Source organism: Planococcus citri, chromosome 3 (assembly GCF_950023065.1).
Source record: "Planococcus citri chromosome 3, ihPlaCitr1.1, whole genome shotgun sequence".
NCBI classification, from domain to species: domain Eukaryota; kingdom Metazoa; phylum Arthropoda; class Insecta; order Hemiptera; family Pseudococcidae; genus Planococcus; species Planococcus citri.
Window position 1 is genome coordinate 83464730 of NC_088679.1, and position 22246 is coordinate 83486975.

Genomic DNA, 22246 nt, shown 5'->3' on the forward strand with positions numbered 1-22246 from the left:
TGGTGGAAATTCGTAGATTTGGAGGCTGCGCATCCAGCTGAGAAACATCGCAATCTTTATTTGTCGATGAGCGTCTCCAAGATCACTCATAAAGTCGATGCTGAAGGTTGCCTCTTGGCGTCTTTGCCGAACTTCGAGTATGAAACTGTGGATCGCCATTTCGTCTTATTTAGTATGTAAGTTTTTTTAAAATAGCGCGTCAAATACAGCTTTTCGCCGAGTTCACTTGTCCAAACTTTACGTCTTCGAATTGATCACGAAAAATCAACTCGTCACTTGCGTATGGAAGTCGCATGAAATAGTTAGGTATCAAAATTCTGATACTTTGTATCACACGTAGGTTAATCTTTTTGAAAATTAAGTCGACTTCGATTTTTCACGAAAAAACGTTCGAAATACTTTCGTTTGTCTAAATTTCACTTGAAGTTATTTTTCCCTTTTTCCCTCGAAGGGAATTTACCTAATTTCGAGGGAAAAATTAACTTCGCGAATTTTAATCCGAATTGAAAAATTCCAACTGCGTTGGTCAAGTGCGGTGATTGTAATTACATGAAAATTGTCTAGAAAATTTTTATACGTATTTTCGTTAAGTAAGTTTGTTACCTATCTAGTTGAAGTTTTCGCGATTTTTTCAAAAATAATCACGTAGCATTATTTTTTCGTAGGTTATCAAGCTTTTTCTTGGCTTTTTCCAATGTTATTCGTTTTTCTCGTCTTTCCGCCATGTCTTGGCGTAGTTTTTCGTGATTTTCTTTTGATTTAAGTTTTTCAAGTTGTACTTGATCTTTTAGGTATTTTTTTACTGAAGCGTCGCCTACGATCTTGCTTACGCATATGTTTAATTTCGGTCTCATCTTTTTTGATAAGTTTGAGTAATTCTCTATGAATTTTTGTTTGATTTTGTGTTTTTCAGCTTCATTAGCTTTATCGTAGACCTCTGTTGGTTCATAGTCGAGATCTTTTTTGATCATGTTTTCAATTTCCTGCTGTGTAGGACGTTTTAAAATTGAAATTTTCTTTATTTCCGCATTCTTGTTGAATTTTTTGTTTTTGTCTATAGCTGAGTTTGAGTCAGAGCTGCTGTCTGAAGATGCATCGTATACTTTTTCTTGTTCAGTTTTTAACTGATCTGTGTCATCTTCGTCTGTGAGCGATATTATGATCGAGTGACCATCATCGCTACTCCAGTCGATTTCGGACTCGTCTGAGGAGATTTCAGTTTCATCCTTGATCATATCACAAGGATCCGGTGCAAAGTAGTTGATGTATTCTCCATCGGTGTAATCAACTACGTCGATTGCGTCTACGTCTATGACGTTTGGTGTTTTCTTAAGTTTTTTAGGCTTTGTAGGGCCCATTCTCTGTCTGTAGGCGGCCATACGTTCAGATCGACGTAATCTGATTCCACTTGTGGAGGGTTGAGGGGTTTGTGCCCCTGAATTTTGAGTAGTTGTAGGTAATTTTATTTCCTTTTTGGTAGGGTTTTTTACCGCTTTGTTTTTTGACTCGTTGTCAGTCTCGGATGGCTGATTCGTAAAATTTGCTGCAAGTTTTGCTCGCTTTTTCTTTTTAATTTCAGCTTTTTTAGCTTCATTGTCAGATTTTTCTTGTTTACGCTTTTTGTATAGCTTTTTACGTTTTCTACGGGCTATTTGTGCCCCAGTAGATTCGTCTACGTATTCATCGTCTTGAGAATTTTCATCTTTCTCATTTTTGTCCATTTTGGGTTGGATCTGCGCTTCTAATTTCTTTTTATTGCGTAATTGAAGTCTTTGCTCTCTAGCTACGTCAATAAGTTTCTTTATGACCATTTTTGATCCTTCGTGGAAAATTTTCTTTTCAGCGTCGGTTGCCAAGGGTATGCCTTGAATTCTTTCAAGCATGTCTTCTTCCGAATCAGTTGTTGATGATTTTTGATCATCGTGTTTGTGTTTGTTCAGGAAGTCTTTGATTTTGTCTATCATTTTTCGTTGATCAATGTATGAATGTAATTTGTCATCCTTTTCCATTCTGTCAATTTCCTTTTGAGTGAGGAATAATGTGAGTTGCCTAATGTTGGCTACGCGATTAATATTTGAGTCGTCTGTGGGCTCCAGTAAGTAGGAATTTGTTCCTGTACGTTTTATTACTAAGTAGGGACCCACTTTTTTAGGGTAAAATTGTTCTCCAGTACATTTGTCTTTACTGGATTGTTTATGGTTCGTGAGTAGAACCATGTCTCCTTGTTTTAGGATAGTGGGATCAGGATGCTCCTTATTGTATTTGTATTCTTCTTCTATGCGTTGTAATCTACGCTTTTCGCGTATGTAATTCTCAATAATTTGAGAGGGTGTCATCGAGTCAACTTTGGCTTTCATGTGTTCAGTCGTGTAGACTGCTTTTTTAGCTAATTGATCTGCGATCACATTTGTATACTCGATTTTACGAGCATAGACGTGTATGAATTGTACACTTGTGAATTTTTTCACTAATTCTAGAATTTGTTCAAATAAAATTTTGTGGTGTACTGGCTTTTTGCGAGAATTGAGCCAATTGTTTATTTGCCATCTTTTGACGGTATAGTTTAATGCTTTAATCGCATAATTTGAGTCAGAAAAGCATTTAACTTTTTTGAACTTGTTTTTCAACATCGTCTCTAGTGCGACTATGATTGCCTTTAGTTCGGCATAGTTATTGGATAGGCTAAATTCGCCATCTAGTTCTAATTTCTGTGAAATATTTTTTGTACAGTCAGGTGAAAAACAAATTCCAATGCCTGCTACGGCGTCTTCGTCTCCATTTTTGGAACAGGCTCCATCGGCTGTCACTCTTGCGTAGCCGTCAGGATCCGAGTATACATCCTTTTCAGGAATTAATGTTGTTCTGTGATTCTGTTCGATTGTCATCGAAGGTAGTTTTATCTTGGCTAATTTTTGTAGTAATTTTATTAGTTTATGTTTGAAATCGAAATCGATTCCTTTGTGTGGCATTTTGTCGTTTATACAGTCTTTTAAGCCCCAGGCTTCATTTGGTTTAAATCCAAATGGACCTGGTGTGTTATTAATTTCGTCTTCGATTTCTTCGACGAATTTGTGCCAACATAAGTGCGTTGTGAAAGGGTTGTGTAATTTATTAATTTTTGTGCGGAGTTTATCTCCAATAATTCGCATCGTTCGTTCTACCGATGACGATTGTGGATTGTACGCATTTGTATGCGCTACTTTAATATTTTGGTCTTCGAGCAGGTTGTACCAGTCGTCATTTATGAATTGTTTCCCATTGTCTGAGATTACTTTCTTAGGTGTGATACCCATTTTGTTTATCCATTCTAGGACCATCCTCATCTCTCGACAAACGTTTTCTTTTTTAATTTCAGGCATTGATTTCAACCAATTTCTACCTGTGAATATGTCTTTGACAACTAGTAAGTACCTAGGTGCCCCTTGTATTGCTGGAACTGGTCCATAAATGTCTACGGAGAGTACCTCTCCAATTGAATAGGCCTCTATTTTGCCATATTCAAGCACTTTTGGCTGAGCGTAATTTTTGTTGAGTTTGCATATTATGCATGCATTAGTGATTTCTCGAATGTAATCGAGTGAATTCGGATGGTAATAAATACGACGAAATGCTGCGTCTAATTTATTTGCACTAGTGTGGCCATAGGCAGTATGTAAAAAATCGACTGTGTCGTAAAAGAGCTCTGTTGGCAAGTAAGGAACGTAGGTATCGTCTTCCAGTCTTTTCATCAGAATTTCTTTTTTCTTTACAGTGTCTTGAATCTCTTCTTCTATGTCGGATTCAGTGCATTCTCCGATGTGTGTGTTGCATTGATTCACAATTTTGTATCGGTTTAATAACCGTTTCTTTTTGTCTAATTCTTTCTTATTTTTTACAGGTATGAATTCTTTTATTATTTTCATCATAGCGATGCAATTTTCGTCCGTTTGTTGATATTTGGATATGTTTGACATTTTGTCAAAAAGTCTGGGGACATTTTCGTCCAAAAATTTCAAGTCAAAAGTGGATATCATCGTTTCAAAATTTTTAATTTCAAGTTCAGGTGCTCTCATCATATAGAGCATTCTATTTGATTTGGTCATTGAAAATTGTAGATCGAAGCAGTTCAGCATTGTAATCCAATACGCTGCTTTACGATGTGTTTGCATCATGTCTCTGTATTTATTTATTGTGGCTAGTAAGTTTTTCTTTACGTGAATTACACGTCCGAATACCCACATTTGTAGGCGTTTAAGTACCTGGACTAGTGCCATCATGTCTTTATCAAAAGGTGTAAAATTCTTTTGGTGGGCTTCGAATGCAATTGATACAAATAAGCATATATGCTTTTGTTCGTCTTTTTTATCTTTATTTGTGATGTAAAATAGAACTGCGTTCATAGCATCTTCACTTACGTATGTATCGAGGTATAACTCGACGTCAGGAGGTGGTGGCTGAAGTGTGAAGTCTGCACAGAATTCCGTCTTTAGCTTTTCAAAGGCTTCTTCCTGGGCTGGGCCCCAAAGTATTTTGCCATCTTTAGCACTTTTACCTACAGTCAAGTTATAAATTGGTCGCAATAATTGCATGTAATTTGGAATAAAATTCCTATATAGACCTGTCAGTCCAATTAGTTGTAGTAATTGTTTTACTGTCGTAATATTAAATTTACCTTTTTTGTTTGTGTGTTTATCTACGAATTCCATAAATTTAGTGACTTTATCCTTTTGTTTGGCAATTTCGTCTTTTGATATTACAAAACCTAAGTGCTCCGCGTATTCGCGAAAAAATTGTGTTTTTGTAGGATTTAATTTTAATCCATTTTCACGAATGCGTTCAAATACATGTAGTAGTCTTTTTAGTGTTTCTTGGAATGTAGCTCCAGATACCTTCACGTCATCGACGAATTTTGTGATTCCTTTCTGGTCAGGAATAACTTGGTTCATCATGTGGACGAATTCTCCACTTGATATTTTTAAACCGTAAGGGAGTCTGCAAAACTCATAAACTTGTCCGCATACTTGGAACGCTGTGAATTTTCGTGAAGCTTCATGTAGAACAAGTTGCCAAAATCCTGACGTAAAGTCCAGAGTACAAAAATATTTGTCACTTGTATTCTCATAAATTATCCATTCTATCGGACTTGGTTCAGTGAGTACTTTCTGTAAAACTGCGTTTAATTCGTCAGCGTCTAAGCATAAACGTATGTCTCCAGATTTTTTAATTACTGGAGCTGTGGTGTTTATGTAGTTTGACCTTGAAGGTCTAATTATGCCTAATTTCAGCATTTTTGATATAGCTCGTCGTAAAGATTCAATTATCTTTTGTGAGGGTCGGAATTTTTCTCCTCTCCATTTTTTTAAGTCAGGTTCTTTAATGTCATTTATAAATTTAAATCGGACTTGTTCGCCCTTGTATTTGCCAGCATTGAAGCTGAAAATGTCACAGTATTCCTCTAGTTGTTTCCAAGCATTATTCGCTTCTTCAAGTGTAATCCATCCTTTGATGACAAGATTGTTCAAGTCTATTTTCATATTTTTCTTGTAAAGCTCTCTGGCTTTTTCCTGTTCGTGTGCCCAATCTTCGTCTAGGTATTGTGTATGAGTTTTTATCATGTGTACTGTACTGTGTACATTTTTTGGAAATACTTTTATTTCTTTCAGTGGTAACGCACCATAGCCGAATCTGGGTTCTATTTCGAATCGTTCATCTTCTGTGAGAAATGGTATATGGAAGGGTCGACCATTTTTTGGTCTACAAATTGCATGTTCTTGATTTTCTTTGCAATCAATCATTATACCTAAATATCTTAACGATAGTCTGCCAATTATGATACTGTAACCTGTTGTGTCTAGTATATAAAAAGGCATTGTGAGCATGTGGTTGCCTATACGTAGGCATAGTTCAACAATGTGTGTCATTGGTTGTATGATTTTATTATCAGCTAATTTTAAGTTTACTGGATGTTCCAATTTTATGTATTTGATCCATTGAGGATGTTCTCTGGTTAAATAATCTACTATAGATTTTGTCATTACATTGGGCAATGCCCCCGTGTCCAGCTGAGCTGGTAGCGGGATGTTGTCAACAAAAATTGGAATAGAACAATGATAATCTTCCATGTCTATAGTAGGTCTTTGAATGTTTGTTTCGTGACGAGCTTCATTCTCATTTGTTTTCATGTAGCTTATTATGTCTAGAGCTTTTTGCTCTACTGTTAGTTCAACTTTTTTGATTTGATTTGGATGTTCACCTTCCTCCTCGTCTGGTACATATCTACATATGTTAATCCATGGATCTTCTTTTAAATTGCCTACAAATGATAGTTTTACATCATTTAAATCCATTATGTCAGGCATCATCAGTATTGCCGCATTTAGGCGGTTGTTTGGTTCCATTTGTAGTGCATTGTCTTCATAGATTTCTCTATTTCCAAAATTGTCAATTTTTATTTTCTTTAGTCCGAGTATTGACTCGTATTCGTAATATTCAAATTGTATGGTTTTATCAGGTGGTATAGTACCATTCATGTTCAAGGATTTTACCTCAAATGTTTTTATCTCATTTTCAATGTCAGTTTTATCGTCATCTTCGATCTGTTTTTCTTCGTCTAAGATATGTTTCTTTGATCTCGGCTTTATCGCCGTCTCTATGTTGTAAGGTCTTGAAAGCTCTGCACTTTTGGCAGGTGGATCGTAAGTAATTTTTATAAATTCAGCTTTTCGATTAGCTTGTGGTCGAAATTCTCTTCGCATGTATTCTCCAGTGGCTGGATTCATGTCTACTTTTTGAGCTAAAACAGCTACTAAAGTTTTCATCATGCTACGATTTAGTTGAATTTTGTCTTCATTTTTCTTTCTGCAACATTCGTTGTATTGTGTTTCTCTTACGTAATCAGTTGGTTTTTTCAACAGAGTATCAGTCTTAGGCATTTCTTCGCCTGAATCGTCTAATTCTAGCAATATTTTGCATATTAAATCCATTACGATTGGAAACATTGCCATGTCAGGATAGTACCTGTCGTATTCTTTACAGTAGTGGAAGGTAGCCTCGATTGGCATGACTTCATTGTTAGGTGATTCTTCGGGTTGAATGAACCATCCTTTTTTGTTGCTTTCGACTGTTTCTGTACGTAGAAATTCGTATGCTATCTGCTTGTGAAATGTGACTCTTGGGTGGTCATCTGCAATTTGTTGAAAAGCTTTTCGATATTCTTTGTATCGATGTAATGTAATCGCTTGTGCACCTTTTTTAGGTGGTTTTGCTATTGGCATTAGTAAAATAATTTGTTCTGCCTTTTTCTCTAGCAGTAAGTTTACGATTAAACGTAATTGTTCTGTTACTATTTCTATGGGTGCATTAAAGTGGTTGAATTCAATTTGTCCTGCGGACAATATGTATTTCGAGTTTATCGGAAATTTAGTTTGACTAATGATTTTTTGTAATGTTCGAATGTCAATCTGATCCTTTATGTAATCAGGTAGTTGGTCGGCTCTGCGTACCGTTCCTCGTCTTATAAAGTGTACGATTCCATCGCCAATCCATACGTAATCTTCCGTAAAAGTGTTTCTTTGCATTACTGGTGGAGGTAGCTTTTTGCTAGACGAAGCCTCCGCGTCGTCTAGCTCTACTTGTTTCCCGTAAGCTTCTCAGCTTTTTCTTTTTCTAAACGTTTCTTCTTTTCCTCTTCAGTCTCTTTTTTCGGAGGAGGTAATATTGTCACTTGCGCCTGTGTTTGCGCAGTTGTTTGGTTTAGCGCATTTACCGGCGCTGTGAGTGTACCTTGAGGTGTATTCGATTGTTGCTGCTGAGCAGCTTGTTGGTCCATTAGCGCTTGTTGTGCTGCTTGTTGAGCTGCGAGCGCATTTGGATTTACCTGAGGCATGAAAGTCGGCATTTGCATTTGCATTAGCGGGTAGGGGTAGTAAGCAGGTGTTTGAAATACCGGTGGGTATTGGTAAGTCATAGGTGATTGTGGTTGGACCATCGATGTATCGAAATGATTTTGTGATGAATTAAATGATGTGTCTGGGTATGTGTCGTCCAAGTTATCGTCATAATTTGTATTATTGAAATCGACATAATTGCCGTAGTTATCATACCCGTAATCGGGTGTGTATTCTTGACCGTAATCTGGCATTATGCCTTCCATTTCCAGTTGTTTCACCGGTAATGTTTGCTGTTGATTTCCTCCTTGTGGAGGTTTGTAGATAGCTACCGTCGTATCCGTATTAGGTTGTTGTTGCCTACCTTGTATTGGTAGGGGTGGTCTCTGTGTACCTTGTTGAAATCTATTGTGTTGTTGGCGTTGGCCGCCATTTGTTTGGTTGTTCTGTTGTCGTTGGAATCTTTGACCATTTTGATTCCAATTATTTTGATTTTGAGGTCTATTTGACCTTTGATTCATTTGTTGATTGTAGAATTGAGCATATTGCTCCGGTGTAAATCTAGATTGGAACTGTTGTAGCATTTGCTGTTGCTGCATCATTAGTGCATTTTGCGCTGCGTGCAAATTAGATTGATTCGTATTAGATGTCGTAAATTTTTCTGGTGTGTATTTTAGTTCCTTGTGTCGAGGATTATGTTCTTTTTTCGACATTTTTCTTAAAATATCAATGAACTCGTCGATCGTTAGGTCTTCCTTTTGCACGTAAGGTAGATACATTTTTGGTGTCTTGTCTCTCATCATGTCTACGATGAATTTTTCATCTCTAATAGTCGAATTTTTGAAGTTTTCTAACCATCGTACCAGAAATCCAATAATTTCTGGTAACGAACGGCAGTATTTTGCTTCGTCGCAAAAGTTTTCAGCATCTTGCTGTGCTTTCGCGTTCCAGTAGAAAGTGAGAAAATTTTCTCTCAATTGTTCGTAATTGTTAACTTGTAAGTTTAGGCTTTTAAATGCCCATTGGTCTTTTGTATCGATGTTAGCTCGGAAGGCTGCGGCCTTTAAGAATTCATTTACATTGAATCCAAGAATATATTCTTCGAAGGCATTTATGTACTCGTAAGGGAAGTATCGTCGTTGTTCATTAAAGAACACGCCAGCATTACGCATCGCTGTGTAGTCAATTTTTGTAGGTCTCGAGTCTGCGCCTGTAATCGCTCGCTGTTGCGGATTCGCCTGTAGTGTATCATGTATTTTTAATACTGTGTTGGTCAATTTTATTTGGTTAATGGCACAGTTATTTACTAACTGTGCTTGATCCGCTGCAGTTTGTTCGATGTTGAGCATCCTTCTGTCGTTCTCAACAAATTTCTTTTTTGAGCTTTCGTCTAATGACGCGAAATTGTTTGAGTATTTAACTGCCCAGTCGTTTAGTTCGTCTAATTTTTGTCTAACATACTGCACGTTTGTAGCTGCGCTTTGCGCTTGATTGCAAGCTTCGAGTGCGTGTGACGCAGATGTCGACGCACTCTCAGCTGCGGTTTGAGCGATGCTTCTCGATTCGGTTGCTATCGATTTTGTTGTTTCGATGTGCGATGCTAGTTCGCGTTGATTATCGAAAATTGTTTGCATTTGGGTATTGTCATATTTCCATGAATCTTGTAGTAACTTACGTAGATGTGTTATATCATCGTCATCACCGGGAGGGCGGGCGGGAATACTCGTATTGCGCGGTGTGAAGTTGTATTTGTCATCCATCTCTTTCTTGTTTAATGTGTTGTTGGATTTTTCCAAAATTTGTTTTTCAGGTAGTGTGTTGGATACACGGTTTCGTCTATGAGTCCCTCCTTGTAGGGTTATTAAGTACCACTAGATGATACTTGCATAAGCTGAATACTCAAAGAATATATCACTTACCCCGGCTGGAGGCTATACCAATTATATCACACAATAAGTAAAAGAGAACACGTGTGAATACTTTGTATTAAACACATAAAAGAATAAAACACAATTAAATACCTTGTAAGAAGGTTTATATGTATCAACACGATACTTACACTTAAACTAATTAAACATTAAAACACTTAATGATTATATAATACGTTTTCCTGCCTCGAAAGGCTATAATACATCACCGAGATTATAATGCGTCGACACGACCGATCACTCCGTACCTCTACACTATAACAATCAGCCGCAGCGCCGCTCCGTGGGCTTGTAGCCCTGAGTCGCGACGCGTGATCAGTGTTACCAACACATATACTTAACCCTATATTACCCTTACAGGTCCGGCATATCTCCCCTCTATCAACCTTCTTCATGCCACCGCACCGGCCGCCCCGTCTCATACTTCGCGTCATATTTCAGAGAGGCTTTTTTAGCGCATTTTTTTTCTCACTGCGGCGTAGGTAGGTAGAGGTACTAGGTAGTGGTAGGTAGGTATGGTGAGCGTTATTGCATCGGGGTCGAAATTAACAACTTTTTCATTCTAGCATTAAATTAAGGCCAGTTTTTTACCTAACCTACTTCGTTATTTTCGCCGGCAATAAGTTTACTTCGGAATAATAAATTGAATTTTTCCTATTAATTTTTTTTCTCCTCCTCCTCCTCCTCCTCCTCCTCCTTCTTCTTATTCTTCTTCTTCTTCTTCTTCAGTGTAGGTAGGTAGGTAGGTAGGTAGGTAGGTAGGCTGGTATGCGGACCTTGCAAAGATGGTAAGCAGCAGCAGAGAGCCCCACTGCTAACGCACCTTTGCAGGATTTCAATGATAGCGATATTGACTATTGAGCGAGTGTAATGAGCAATGAGGAGATTTTTAAAGCTGACTGAATGGCGATAGTGCTTTATAAGAGAAAAGGTCGAATACTGCCATCATTTTTTTCAAATTAGGTATACCGGGTATACGTATGTACTATGTAGGTACCTATGTACTAAGTACTTATACTAACCGATATGGTATACTCGTAGGTAGCTAATTAATCCACCAAATCGTGACGTCGCTCGCGATGTACGTATCACATTTGAGTAAAACATCTCGAAAGTGTGTAATTCATATAGGCATAGGCCTATGTACCTAATCTTAAAGCAACAGCTGAAAGATACGGAAAACGAGGTTACAGGAATTTTTTAGAATTGAAAAATGAAAAATTTTAACGCGTAGGTATTGGTATACGAATCGACTTTACAAAATCACCAGTCGATCTACGAGTAAAAATGTCAAGGCAAAAATACGAGTACGAGTACGAGTACGAGTACATACTCGTAGACATACGTATACATTGTTACATAATTTCTTGCGGCGGAAATCTAAAATGTGCGTACGCGTAGTTGATTAATATTGATTAGATCGCATTATAAAATTATTTTGCGCTCAAAACGAGCGCTTCGAGGCGGAAAATGTATTCCGTTTCGATAGGTAGGGAGGTAGGGAGGTAGGGAGGTATTTCACCGCGTTTCTTCAAAACCGCGAAACGTTAACGATTTAATTATTTGAATCGCGAACAGATGAAAACGGAACAAGTTTTGAGTTTTGAGAGATGCGAGATCGATGCTTTTCGAAATTTCCAACTGCCTAAAATTGATATCATATTGCTCGTTAAAACACCGTAGGTGTAGGTAATACAGATTTGGACACAAGTTCGACTGTTCGAGTTCACACATTCCTCTCAATTGAAGGGCTCAGTTCCAAGTCGGCCTAAGTCCATTTTTTCCGTTTCGAGAAAAACGCGAATAGGTAACTGTTTTTCTCGCCCTTCCGCTTCAATAATAAATGATGTGATTATATGGTTGTGAAGCTTGATCTTTCTGCTTTAAAGTACCGTATTGGTATTTTTTTAATTTTGCGTATTTTCAGCTCCAGAGCGCGTCAAAGAGTCAGAAAAAGTGGACTTAGGCCACTTTGGAATTATCTGACGTTAAAAATTTCGAAAAAGAACTGAAAAAAATGCGTTTTTTCAAAAAAAAATTCACGAATCATTAATTTAATACATTTCTGAAACAATTTCATTCAAAGCACCTTCAAATTTCGTCTATTCTGAAAAAAAAATGAGTAAAATAATCGGTTTCCCCCCCCCCAAGCCGGCAAAACAGCGCTCCTGAGCGAAAAAAGTAACGTCAGGTATTGGGACAAGATGGTAAAGGTGTTAACCGACCTGTATCACCAGATGGCGCTGCTAACTCAAAAATGATAAAAATGGAGTTAGGCCGACTTGGAACTGGGCCCTTCAATTCCAAAAAGAAGCTTCGAAACAACATCGCGGTTAGTTCGCGTATACTCGTATTTTAAACGAGCGTTATTTTTGTCGATTTCAAAATTTTTATCATCGGTGGAAGGGGGTGGGGGTATCTTATAGGTACTAAAATTCCTCGCCCCTACCCCTGGAGCTACTCCAACTCCCCTTCCCCCTAAAGTAGATTCGAGTCCCCTAAAATCAGTTTTTTGCCAAAAATTTGCGAAATATCAACTTTTGAGAAGAAACGAGCTCGGTGAACATTTTCATCTCCTCTCAAACGAGCTATCGACCAATTCCCTAGCCCTAAGGGGGGGAGGTGTGGCGGCGGGGTGGCGCTACGACCCCTCGAAGCGATGTGATTTTAATAATTTTACATTTTTTTATCACTCGGGACTCGTATGGAACCCGTTCTAATTGATCAAATAAAGTCAATCTTGAGGAATACTCGTACGAGGACGCTTTTAGAAGCTAGAGTTGACTCCTGGAGTGGGAAGGATCAACGTTGAAAATTACAGAAAGGTAGTTTTTCTGGAGGGGCGTGATAGGGCTTGAAATGGATGAAAAGCGGTCGGTGTGTCGCGTCGGTACCCCCATTGTGATCAACATATCCAAAATTTCAGCTTGCTAGGTCATCTCCGCTCCATAGAAGAAGCGAGGACGGAGGATGACCTAGGAAGCTGAAATTTCGATATGTTGATCACAATTGGAGGTATGTAGGTAGATGTACTGACACTGACTATACTGACCAATGGTACGATTGTAAATCCTTTTCATCAATTCGGACTCGTACATATTATGCGCCACCAAAAAAATTACCTTTCTGTAATTTTCAACTTCAACCCCGCCTACTTAGGGGTCAATTTTAGCCGCTGTTAGCGGATTACCCGCTTCTAATTTTAGAATATTCATCTCGTACACAGTACGAACGAACGTGTTGAAAGTACATACATACGCTAGGTACATTTTGTCTTGTTCCCCACTTACCTACGTAGATTGTTACCTTACGCATTCCACGCGTTCGGATGTATTGCTAGAGTAATTTTCTACTCATTCTGTTTTCTGTATTCCGTCTATTTGCTTCGTAGCGTATATTGCTAGTTTTTAATGCGCATTGCGCATGTAGTAATGCGATCCTTTTCTTTTCAACTTTTTACACGTTGTGCTTTTTTCGTACTTAATTATGTAAGTACTTGAAGCGTTATTGATTCGTCGATCGTTTCAATTATTTCGAGTGTAACGCGAATGACCTTTTATTATACCAGCCTCCAAAAGAATCCCATTGCCCAAGTTTGACTCGATTCGATCAATTAGAACAGATTACAAGTCCCAAGTCGTAAAATGTGATCTGTCACGAGAAAACCAACTTACGTTAGTGTCCAAAAAATTGATATCTTTTTTATGGTGGATATTAGTAGTACTTAGGGTGCTGAATCCGACTGTGTGGGTTGAAACGTTCGCGAACGATTCTCTTGACCCTAAATCTGAGGTCAAAAAAGTAGAGCAACTACGTTAAAAGTTGGAAAAAAAATTTTTTTTTTGATTTTCTCGAAAGGTATGTTCTGGGGAGTTGAAATGCAAGTTTTTGCAACAATCGGCTCACATTTGGAGGATTTGTGCCATATTTTGAAATTTGAGTAAGGCTTGAGCTGGAAAAATCAACTCTTTTCACCTGGAACAAATTTGTTAAGAAATGTGATTTTAATAATACATAATAACTTATTCTTCAATTCATACTCGGGTAGTTTTTGCAACATTTTTGGCGAAAAATTCGAAAACATCGAAAAAATTGATTTTGGGAAATGTTGATTATTGGACTTGGGGAACTGTTTGTTTCGCCGCGGACGTTTCGCCGCCGCCAAAAAAAGGTCATTTATGAAAAAGCGGTCATTTCGCCGCCACAGTGAAACATTACTTAATGATGAAAAATTGAATTATATTTTTATAAGAATGAGAATTATAAAATTAAGTATAAGTAGGTAGGAAATAGGAACATTATTCGCATGTTTACAAGTACAAATGAAGGGCCTGATGGAAAAAGGGTCTCCTCGGCCGGAGGCCTTTTTCCCGCACTTTGGTGATTTGAGTTCCTTGAAGTCTTAATAGCTACCTAAGGTGTGAGTTTCAGTTCATGATCTTGTTCCTAGAGCAAGCTACATGTTTTTAAATCTCATTTTTTTTTCGAAGATGTGGATAAAATATTTGGCAGGTGATGGTCAATACTTGTTGCTGACACTTCAAATTTGAAAAAAAACACCTAATACCCCAAATCAATACGTTGAGTAGTTTTTAATTGGCAACTAAAGTAAAACTTGAAACGCGTTTTTCTCAAAACTATGTTTTTCCGAGGGAGCCCTTCTTCCATCTGGCCCTTCAAATTATGGGCAATTGCCTCTAAATATTCACTGATTGAACGTCTGTCGTATTGTTGAACTATTTTCAGGATTCGCTCGTTAATTCTTTCTTTTTTTTATCGGGACTGTGGCCAACTAATGCTCTTCAGTAGATCGCGTCCTTTTTGGATCGTGTATTACGCATCTACTTTTCATTCGGTTCATTTCATGTATGAATCAGATATGTATTGCGTAATGTATCGCTGTGGCGGCGAAATGATCGCTTTTTCATAAATGACCTTTTTTCGGCGGCGGCGAAATGTCCGCGGCTAAACGTCCGCGGCGAAACAAATGGTACCCTTGAACTTGGCAACTTTGAATGTGATGATTCTGAAAAAAAAATATCGGGTTATGTTGGCACTCGTGGGGGCCAAAAGTGGTGCAAGTTTCACAGACCTACAAATTTTAGATCGCCTCAGTGGCGTAGCCAAGATTTTCTCAAGTAGGGGGCAAAACCAGATTTTTAGGCATGAAAAATCGAAATGAGGGGTAATTTTCTGGAAACCTATCGTTATGTGTGGTGATTCCATGAAAATGAAGGCAAAATTACTGCTCGAGCGAAGCCAGAGCGAAAATTTTTAGAAAAAATGGGTCCGAACAACAAAAAAACGTCCATTTTTGCATGTTTTCTTTCAAATTTTCACTCGTAAGGGGGAGGGGAATGGCCCCCTTCGCCCCCCCTGGCTACGCCACTGGATCGCCTGATACATAAGACTCGAAACTTCAAATGCCCTTCCTGTAAATTTACGTTTTGGACACTAGGTTCGTTTTCTCGCGACAAATCACAAATGTAAAATTATTAAAATCACATCACTTTGAGAGGTGGTAGCTTCACGCTCTCCCCCCCCCATCCCTGGAGCTAGGGAGTTGGTTGATAGCTCATTTGATAGGTAGGTACTTGAGAATAGATGAAATGATCGATGCTCAATTTTGAGATTCCACCACAGCTATTCTCGAATGGATGAGTAATTGAGTACCTAGCTACCTACCTCTACGGCTCTACCTATACAAATATTATTGTAAAAGCAACGGCGACTACTTTTCATCCCAATGTCTGTCATCAATATTTACCTATACCTATTGGCTATCACCTACCTATATATACGGGCATCCCGACAGGCATATGAGCCAATTTTAGAAAATTTTAAAATTTTGAAAATCATTTTTAATTTTTGTTCCGATCAACAAAAATCATAATTCTGATTGCGCAGTCGTTGAAATTTATAATTTAGCTCTATCGAGGAAAAGAATAATAATTTTTGGAGAAAATTTTGTCAAAAAAATTTAAACTACTCGTAAGTAAATTGAATTTTGTGAAAATTGTTTTATTGCAAAAAAGTCTGAACCGCATCAAAATTTTTGGTATCAACAGTATTCCCATAGAGCGATAAAATGCAGAAAAATCATTAGGTAGTCAAATTTATTATCACGCATTCCCCCAATTTTAACGGGGCTTTGTGTATATGCCGACCAGTGCTTCCTATTCTATAGGCCCGGCGCTGGTACTACGAGTATGTACAATTGTACATTGTGTACACTGTACATACATCTAGCGAACAGCTCTGGGGAACAAATGAACAATTACTGAACGCAGCAACGCAGCGAACATTGACAAAACTGGTTTGAAACGGGTGGCTGACTTGTTATGTAACAAGTTTATTTACCAAGTGAGCCAGGCGCGTAAACCTACTGGTTCACTTTTTATGCAAGATTAACCTGCACATGGGTTCATAAGCCTGCTGTCGTGAACCTATATATAGGTATATTACAATTTGATACATATATGTAGTTATAATCGATCGAATCGCTCGTAAATTAAGTTATTAAACACCACGTCACGTACTGTAGGTATACGACTTTCCTTAATCGTATTTAGCACATTACGAGTATTAACGCAAATATTTCATTCTGTTTGCAGTTACATCGCAGAGTATGGCATCATTCCGAATATGCAGTCCGATGTTACCATTCTCGACGATCCTATTATTGAAATATCGACTAACGAATTTGTGATTATTGTAAATAGCCCTTTCCGTAAATCGACGGCGCGGCGCGGCGGCGAGAAAAAAATTTACCCCACAGAAATGTAATAAAATTGGCATACTCGTCATCCAGCCCACTACATTCGAAAACTTAGATATACTTACATGTAACATACCTTATACTCGTACGACTCGAAGTCAACCGGCCCTCGCGCCCGCCCCCCTCCCTCTACGAAACCATTAACAACGCTTCACTCGTATCCCGTGTATGGTAAACGATGAAAAAGTGAAGCGCGCTAATTCTTTCGAAAAAAGTACGCTATTAACGATAAAATGCACCGGGGAACAATACGGCATCCGCGCAAAAATCCTAACTTTGCACCGAGCCTCCTCCCCTTTTTTGTTGTACGCGAAATGCCGAAATAATGCGGTACCAACTACGCCAAATGTGCTTTAAAATGTTACCCCCGAGGCTTTGAGGAGGGGGGGGGGTGTGTGTGTGTGTAGAATAGAGGAAGGAGTTTGGGTCGAATTCCACACGTTAATCGCGTACGTACTTTACTCGAAAAGAACATACCTATTGTATACAATGACTGTGAAATGTGCGTGTATTTTGTGTAAGTGTATAAATTTTTTTTTGAACTGAATATTGTACCTAAAATAATCACGCGGCTCGTTTTTTTTTTTTTTTTTTTTTTTTGCTGTATCTAACGATGTAATAATTTTGTGATTTATATAATTTTTGATACTATTTAACTAAATGTTTAAGTATGTACATGGTTGGAATATTTATAAATAAACGTTATGTATTTTGTAAACAAAAATAAAAACCCCTCGTAGAAAATTGTAATCACAGAACGAAATTTCGAGTGAATTTTTTTTACGTTTATTTAAAAGTTTAAAAATCCGGGTGCAATTCGAATTGAAAAAGTTCCTTTATTGATTTAAGATGCGTAGGTATAGGTGTAGGTGATAAAGGTATGCGTATAAAATAATACTGTAACACCAAAAATTAGGTTGTGGATAAGCGTACAACGCGTGTTTGTACGAGTACTCGTAGCTTGTTCGCTTTACCGCGAACGTTCTCCTCTGAATTTTCTGAAAATTGAAAATTCAGAGAAGAAACCAATAACTACCGTATGATCAGCCCTGTCAATCTCGATACGAGTATTTTTGACACATCCAGACAGAAAAATTTCGCAGAATCGCCGCTCCCATCAATCAAAAGAGGGAACTGAGATCGAATTCGGAAAAAGTAGGTAAGCTGCCGAAAAATGTACCTAACGCTTTCGTAAATATGTACCTAATTTTGGATATTCTAATATATTGGCGATAAAACGGGGAAAAAAATATAAATACCTAAAATTTTAAGACCTCGATAGGTACCTATCTCGAGTCTTTTACGTATTTGAAGCGATATAAATCGAAAATGATACGCGTGTTTTAATTACGCGTACGATAATTTATAATTTCGAAACTTGACCCACATTCCACGACGCCAGCCACCCCGAAAATCCTCGCAATAGGATCGTTATTCGAGCGATTCCATCAGAATATCGCATTCGGCTCTTCCTTTTGGAAAATCATCGTCATTTTTCCTCGTCGAATCGGCGAATAAGTTAGGAAAAGATTTTCTAGAATGGCGGCGAGTTGAATGGAGAGAAGAAAAAGTGTGACATTTGCAGTTTAATCCCGCGAAATACTTGCAAGTTGCAAAACACGAAACATACCTACTATAGAGTTTGGAAGAAGGGAGTGAGTTTTCCAGTTTTCAAAAAATTTAAAGAAAAAGACCTATGTCCTATATAGGTAAGTAGTAAGTACATAGAAGTAGGTAGAGGTACCTATAGGTGAGAATTTTTCATAAACTCGGATTCGCCGTTTTTTATACGCCTCTTTTAACCGACTTTTGAACAAAATTTCTAAAAATCAGTAGAATAACGCGTTTAGATCTTTTTTTGAGGGGAGGAGGCCGAGGGGGGGGGAGGGTATTAACAGACCCTTTTTTCTTCTTTCGAGCAAACTTTCGACGGGAATTTACGAAATTCGCCACCTTCTCGGAGTCTAAACGAGGCGGAGAATTGAGAGCGGTAAAAATGTCTTAAAAACTTATTCGCTACACTTATCCGTTGCCATTTTTGAATAAAATCTTCGAAGCTCGGGTTTTGAAAAATCCAAAAATTTCGTACTGGCAGCGGCATAGTTTAAGGATAACAAACACTTTCGAAAGATGAAAGAAATCGAGTGAATTTTTATCCACTGGGAGGGTTTTATTTTTGTTTTTTTGTTTTTGTTTTTTTTTTGTAAAAAAGGAGGCTTACTTTTTTAACCAACTCATCGAACCAAAATGAAGCTGGTCCAATTGTAGACAAAGACACTTTTCAATCCTCCCTTCGACCACTCAATTTTTAAGATAAAATTTCAACTCCCGCGCTGGGTACAGAACAGAAGTCCATAGCCATTGATCAAAATTTTTAAAAAAATCAGAAGCGAAGTGACATATTAATCGTTATTAATTCGCAGGTTTTTCACACTTTTTTTTCAATCCGTCCTCTCAAAACCTCTTCCCCCTTTCCACCAATGCAATTTAAATCACGGACGGAGCATCGTGTATTGTTGCTTTTTCGAAGGTACTGAGTTGCAATATTCACTTATCTGAACTTATCGTGTACAAAATTACCAAAAAAAAAACAAAAACCAAAAAAAAACTTATCAAAGACGATAAAAGCAACGGAAATAATCAAGCCATAGGTAATGACATTTCAGAATTTGGAAAACAGAAAGCAAAACAAAAACAAGTACGTAATACATACCTAGTTTTCCCTGACGTTTCTTATGTAATAGGTACTTCTTTCGATTACAGGAAAATTCATCGCGCGAAATTCACCGTAAACTCATTGCAGGGTAAAATTCATCGCGAGGAAAAATTCATTGTGGAGGAAAATTCACCGTTGTACTAAATTGATCGCGAGGGAAAATTCATCGTAGTATAACGTATATCTTGGGCAACGAATGCAAAGTTAGTGTAATCTAATTTTGGTCAAACGATCTGTGCTAGATACCAAATCGACCCATGCTACCATTGGCTGGATCCTGCCTTCCGGTCAGAAAACAGAATTTTTTACTTTTTTTCTCATATTTTCGGCAAATTTTAAAAATGACCGTTTCTCCCCACCACATGAATTTGAGCGCTAAAATTTTGGCCGAAGGGTTTATGCTTGATATGGTACCTAATCGATTATTAGTACCGTCGCCTGGATCTGGAATTATCATCAGAAACCATATTTTTTGTCATTGTATGGGTAAAAAATGAAAAAAAGTAAAAAATTCTGTTTTCTGACCGGAAGGTCGGATCCGACCAATGGTGGTATGAGTCAATCAGGTATCTAAATGACTACTTTTGGCCCAAATTTGAGCTCCGGAAGTTGATACGCGGGAGAGATGGATATTTGTAGTTTTTCCCCATTTTGTGAGTTGAACAGCTTTTCCTGAGTAGGTACACAAAACTTCAAAAATTCGCCAAAAATCGAAAAATCAACAAGCAGCTGAAAATTGGGGGATGGGTGTTTTTTGAGGTCCTCTTTCCAACAGTCCAAGTTTCATTCAAATCGGAGATTCTCATGTGGGGGGCTTCCCTTGTAAGCATTGAATTGGACTAATTCGCGAATAGTAAATGGATGTAGCATTGTAGCCCCTGAATTATTTTTGAAAATTTAGCCCAGCTGTGGTGAAAGGGTTAAATTCAAATCCCCTGACAGTGAATTTTCCCACACAATGAATTTTCTTCCGCGTGGAATTTTCCCTTGCGGTCAATTTAGTACAAAGGTGAATTTTCCTCCGTAATGAATTTTTCCTCGCGATGAATTTTACCCTGCAATGAGTTTCGCGCGATGAACTTCGCGCAATGAATTTTCCTGTTACCACTTCTTTCTTCCTTCCTTCCTTTCAAATAAAATATGAGACATTGTCCTGTTTTTTTCATGTTTTTCCGTTTGTAGAACAACTTTCGATGATGAAAATCACAAATAGGTAGATACATAATACATACATTTATAAGCAATTAAGCATATACGTCACAATCATTTGTGGAATTTGCGGGTACGTTAGGCAATAGGCATCACTAGTTGGAGCTCAAAGGTGACATTTTCGGAAATTATTGGTGAGCGCAACATCAAAAAGCAAGCAAAATTCGATCGAATGTGTCTAAGTACATTTTGCAGAGTGAAAGAGTTTACGACCAGGCTTTCAAAATGAAAATACACAATTTTCAACGGTGTCAAAGTCGAATTTTGAAATTAGAAATTTTTTTATGCAAACCAATATTTTGAGCAGCAATATACTCGTACGTTACGTACACATTTGAAAATTCAAGTTCAATCAGTATCCTTTTCCTGTGAAATTTTATTAAAATTGCGATTTTTTAAATACGAGTAAGTATGTAGGTCTAGGTATGTACCTACTTAGGTACTGATTACCGTTCACAGCTTTCATAATTCTGCGTCTACTCCGAAGCAAATAAGGGGATGGAAACCCATTTTTTACGATTTTGAGATTTTTACATCATTAAAAAGAGGATTTCAAGAGCGTTACAATGATACGAGTATAGAAATCAAAAAGTCGAGAAAAATGAACTCTCATCCCTTTTAGTTTTTGCTCCGGAATACAGAATTTCTATGCTGGGTAGAAACCCGTCTACATTGGGTAGGTAATCATTTTGTTCACTTTTCGACCAACTGCTCGCTTCTACAATCAAAATTTCGTACAAGTACCTATTATCCTTTCAAATATCCAGACAGACAACATTTTCATCCAAAGTAGGTAGTACCTATAGGTATTTTTTCTTTCCAGTGTTACTCGGCTAGTTACTTTGGTTTCTCACAACACACGCGAAGTTGACGGTATCCTATGCCATGCCAGATTTTCTCCACGACGACGTCTCGTATTAGTCGTATTGTACACTTTACATGCAGACATGCAAGTTGACGCGTCTTTAGCCGACGACGAGTCGTAAACCGTGCATAAATAATTCAATCTCCCCCCCGCGTCTCGCGTCTCGCGTCTCGCGACCCTCCACGAACACGTATGTAGATGTACATATTTCTGCCATCCCTCGATGCGACATACGTACACGTACAAGGTAGAACGAAAAACTTTCACATCAATTACGCCACGCCACGCCACGCCACGCCGGTACTCGGCTCAACTTCCATACCTAAATATTATGTACACAAGTACACTACACACAACCGAATCAAAACACGACCTCTTGAAAAAATATTGTCCACTCGAAAAATATATGTAATGTACTTACAACCTTACCTAACTGGCTACTACACTTCATAGAATGGGTAAGGTATAGGTTGTACTCGTAGTATACCAGTCTTTGGCTAGTATCCTAAAACGAAAATGATCGCTTAAGCAACAACTAAGCACCGGATTGTTGGTTGCTTAGCCAATAAGCTAGCGTCCTGCATTGCTTAGCCATTGCCTAACTTTAAGCAATGGTTTTAGGATACCAGCCTAAGTCTCTGCGAATACCCTGGCCTGACCTGGCTGCATTTTACTCGTAGCATGTAGGCAAAAGCGTTATAAAAGGTTACCATGCGAATGAGGAAAATGAACACGCATTTTTTTTTTTTTAAGTATTAAACGAATATTTTCTCTCTCTGGTCTGTTCGTCGTGTCCTATGTAAGTACATACTTTTGTGTCTACGTACACTACAGTACATACTCGTACGTACATGTGTATCGCGACCATTTTTTTCTCTTTTTTTT

General features: G+C 37.9%; 1 protein-coding gene across 1 annotated transcript in view; it reads left to right on the plus strand.

The window, feature by feature from the left end:
• The window catches only part of LOC135839927 (uncharacterized), a 259550-nt gene extending 237304 nt beyond the window's left edge, over positions 1-22246 (plus strand). The window contains exon 6 of the mRNA XM_065356198.1: positions 16408-22246. Coding sequence (XP_065212270.1) covers positions 16408-16502 — 95 coding nt within the window. The 3' untranslated portion in view covers positions 16503-22246. The remainder of the gene's footprint in view (positions 1-16407) is intronic.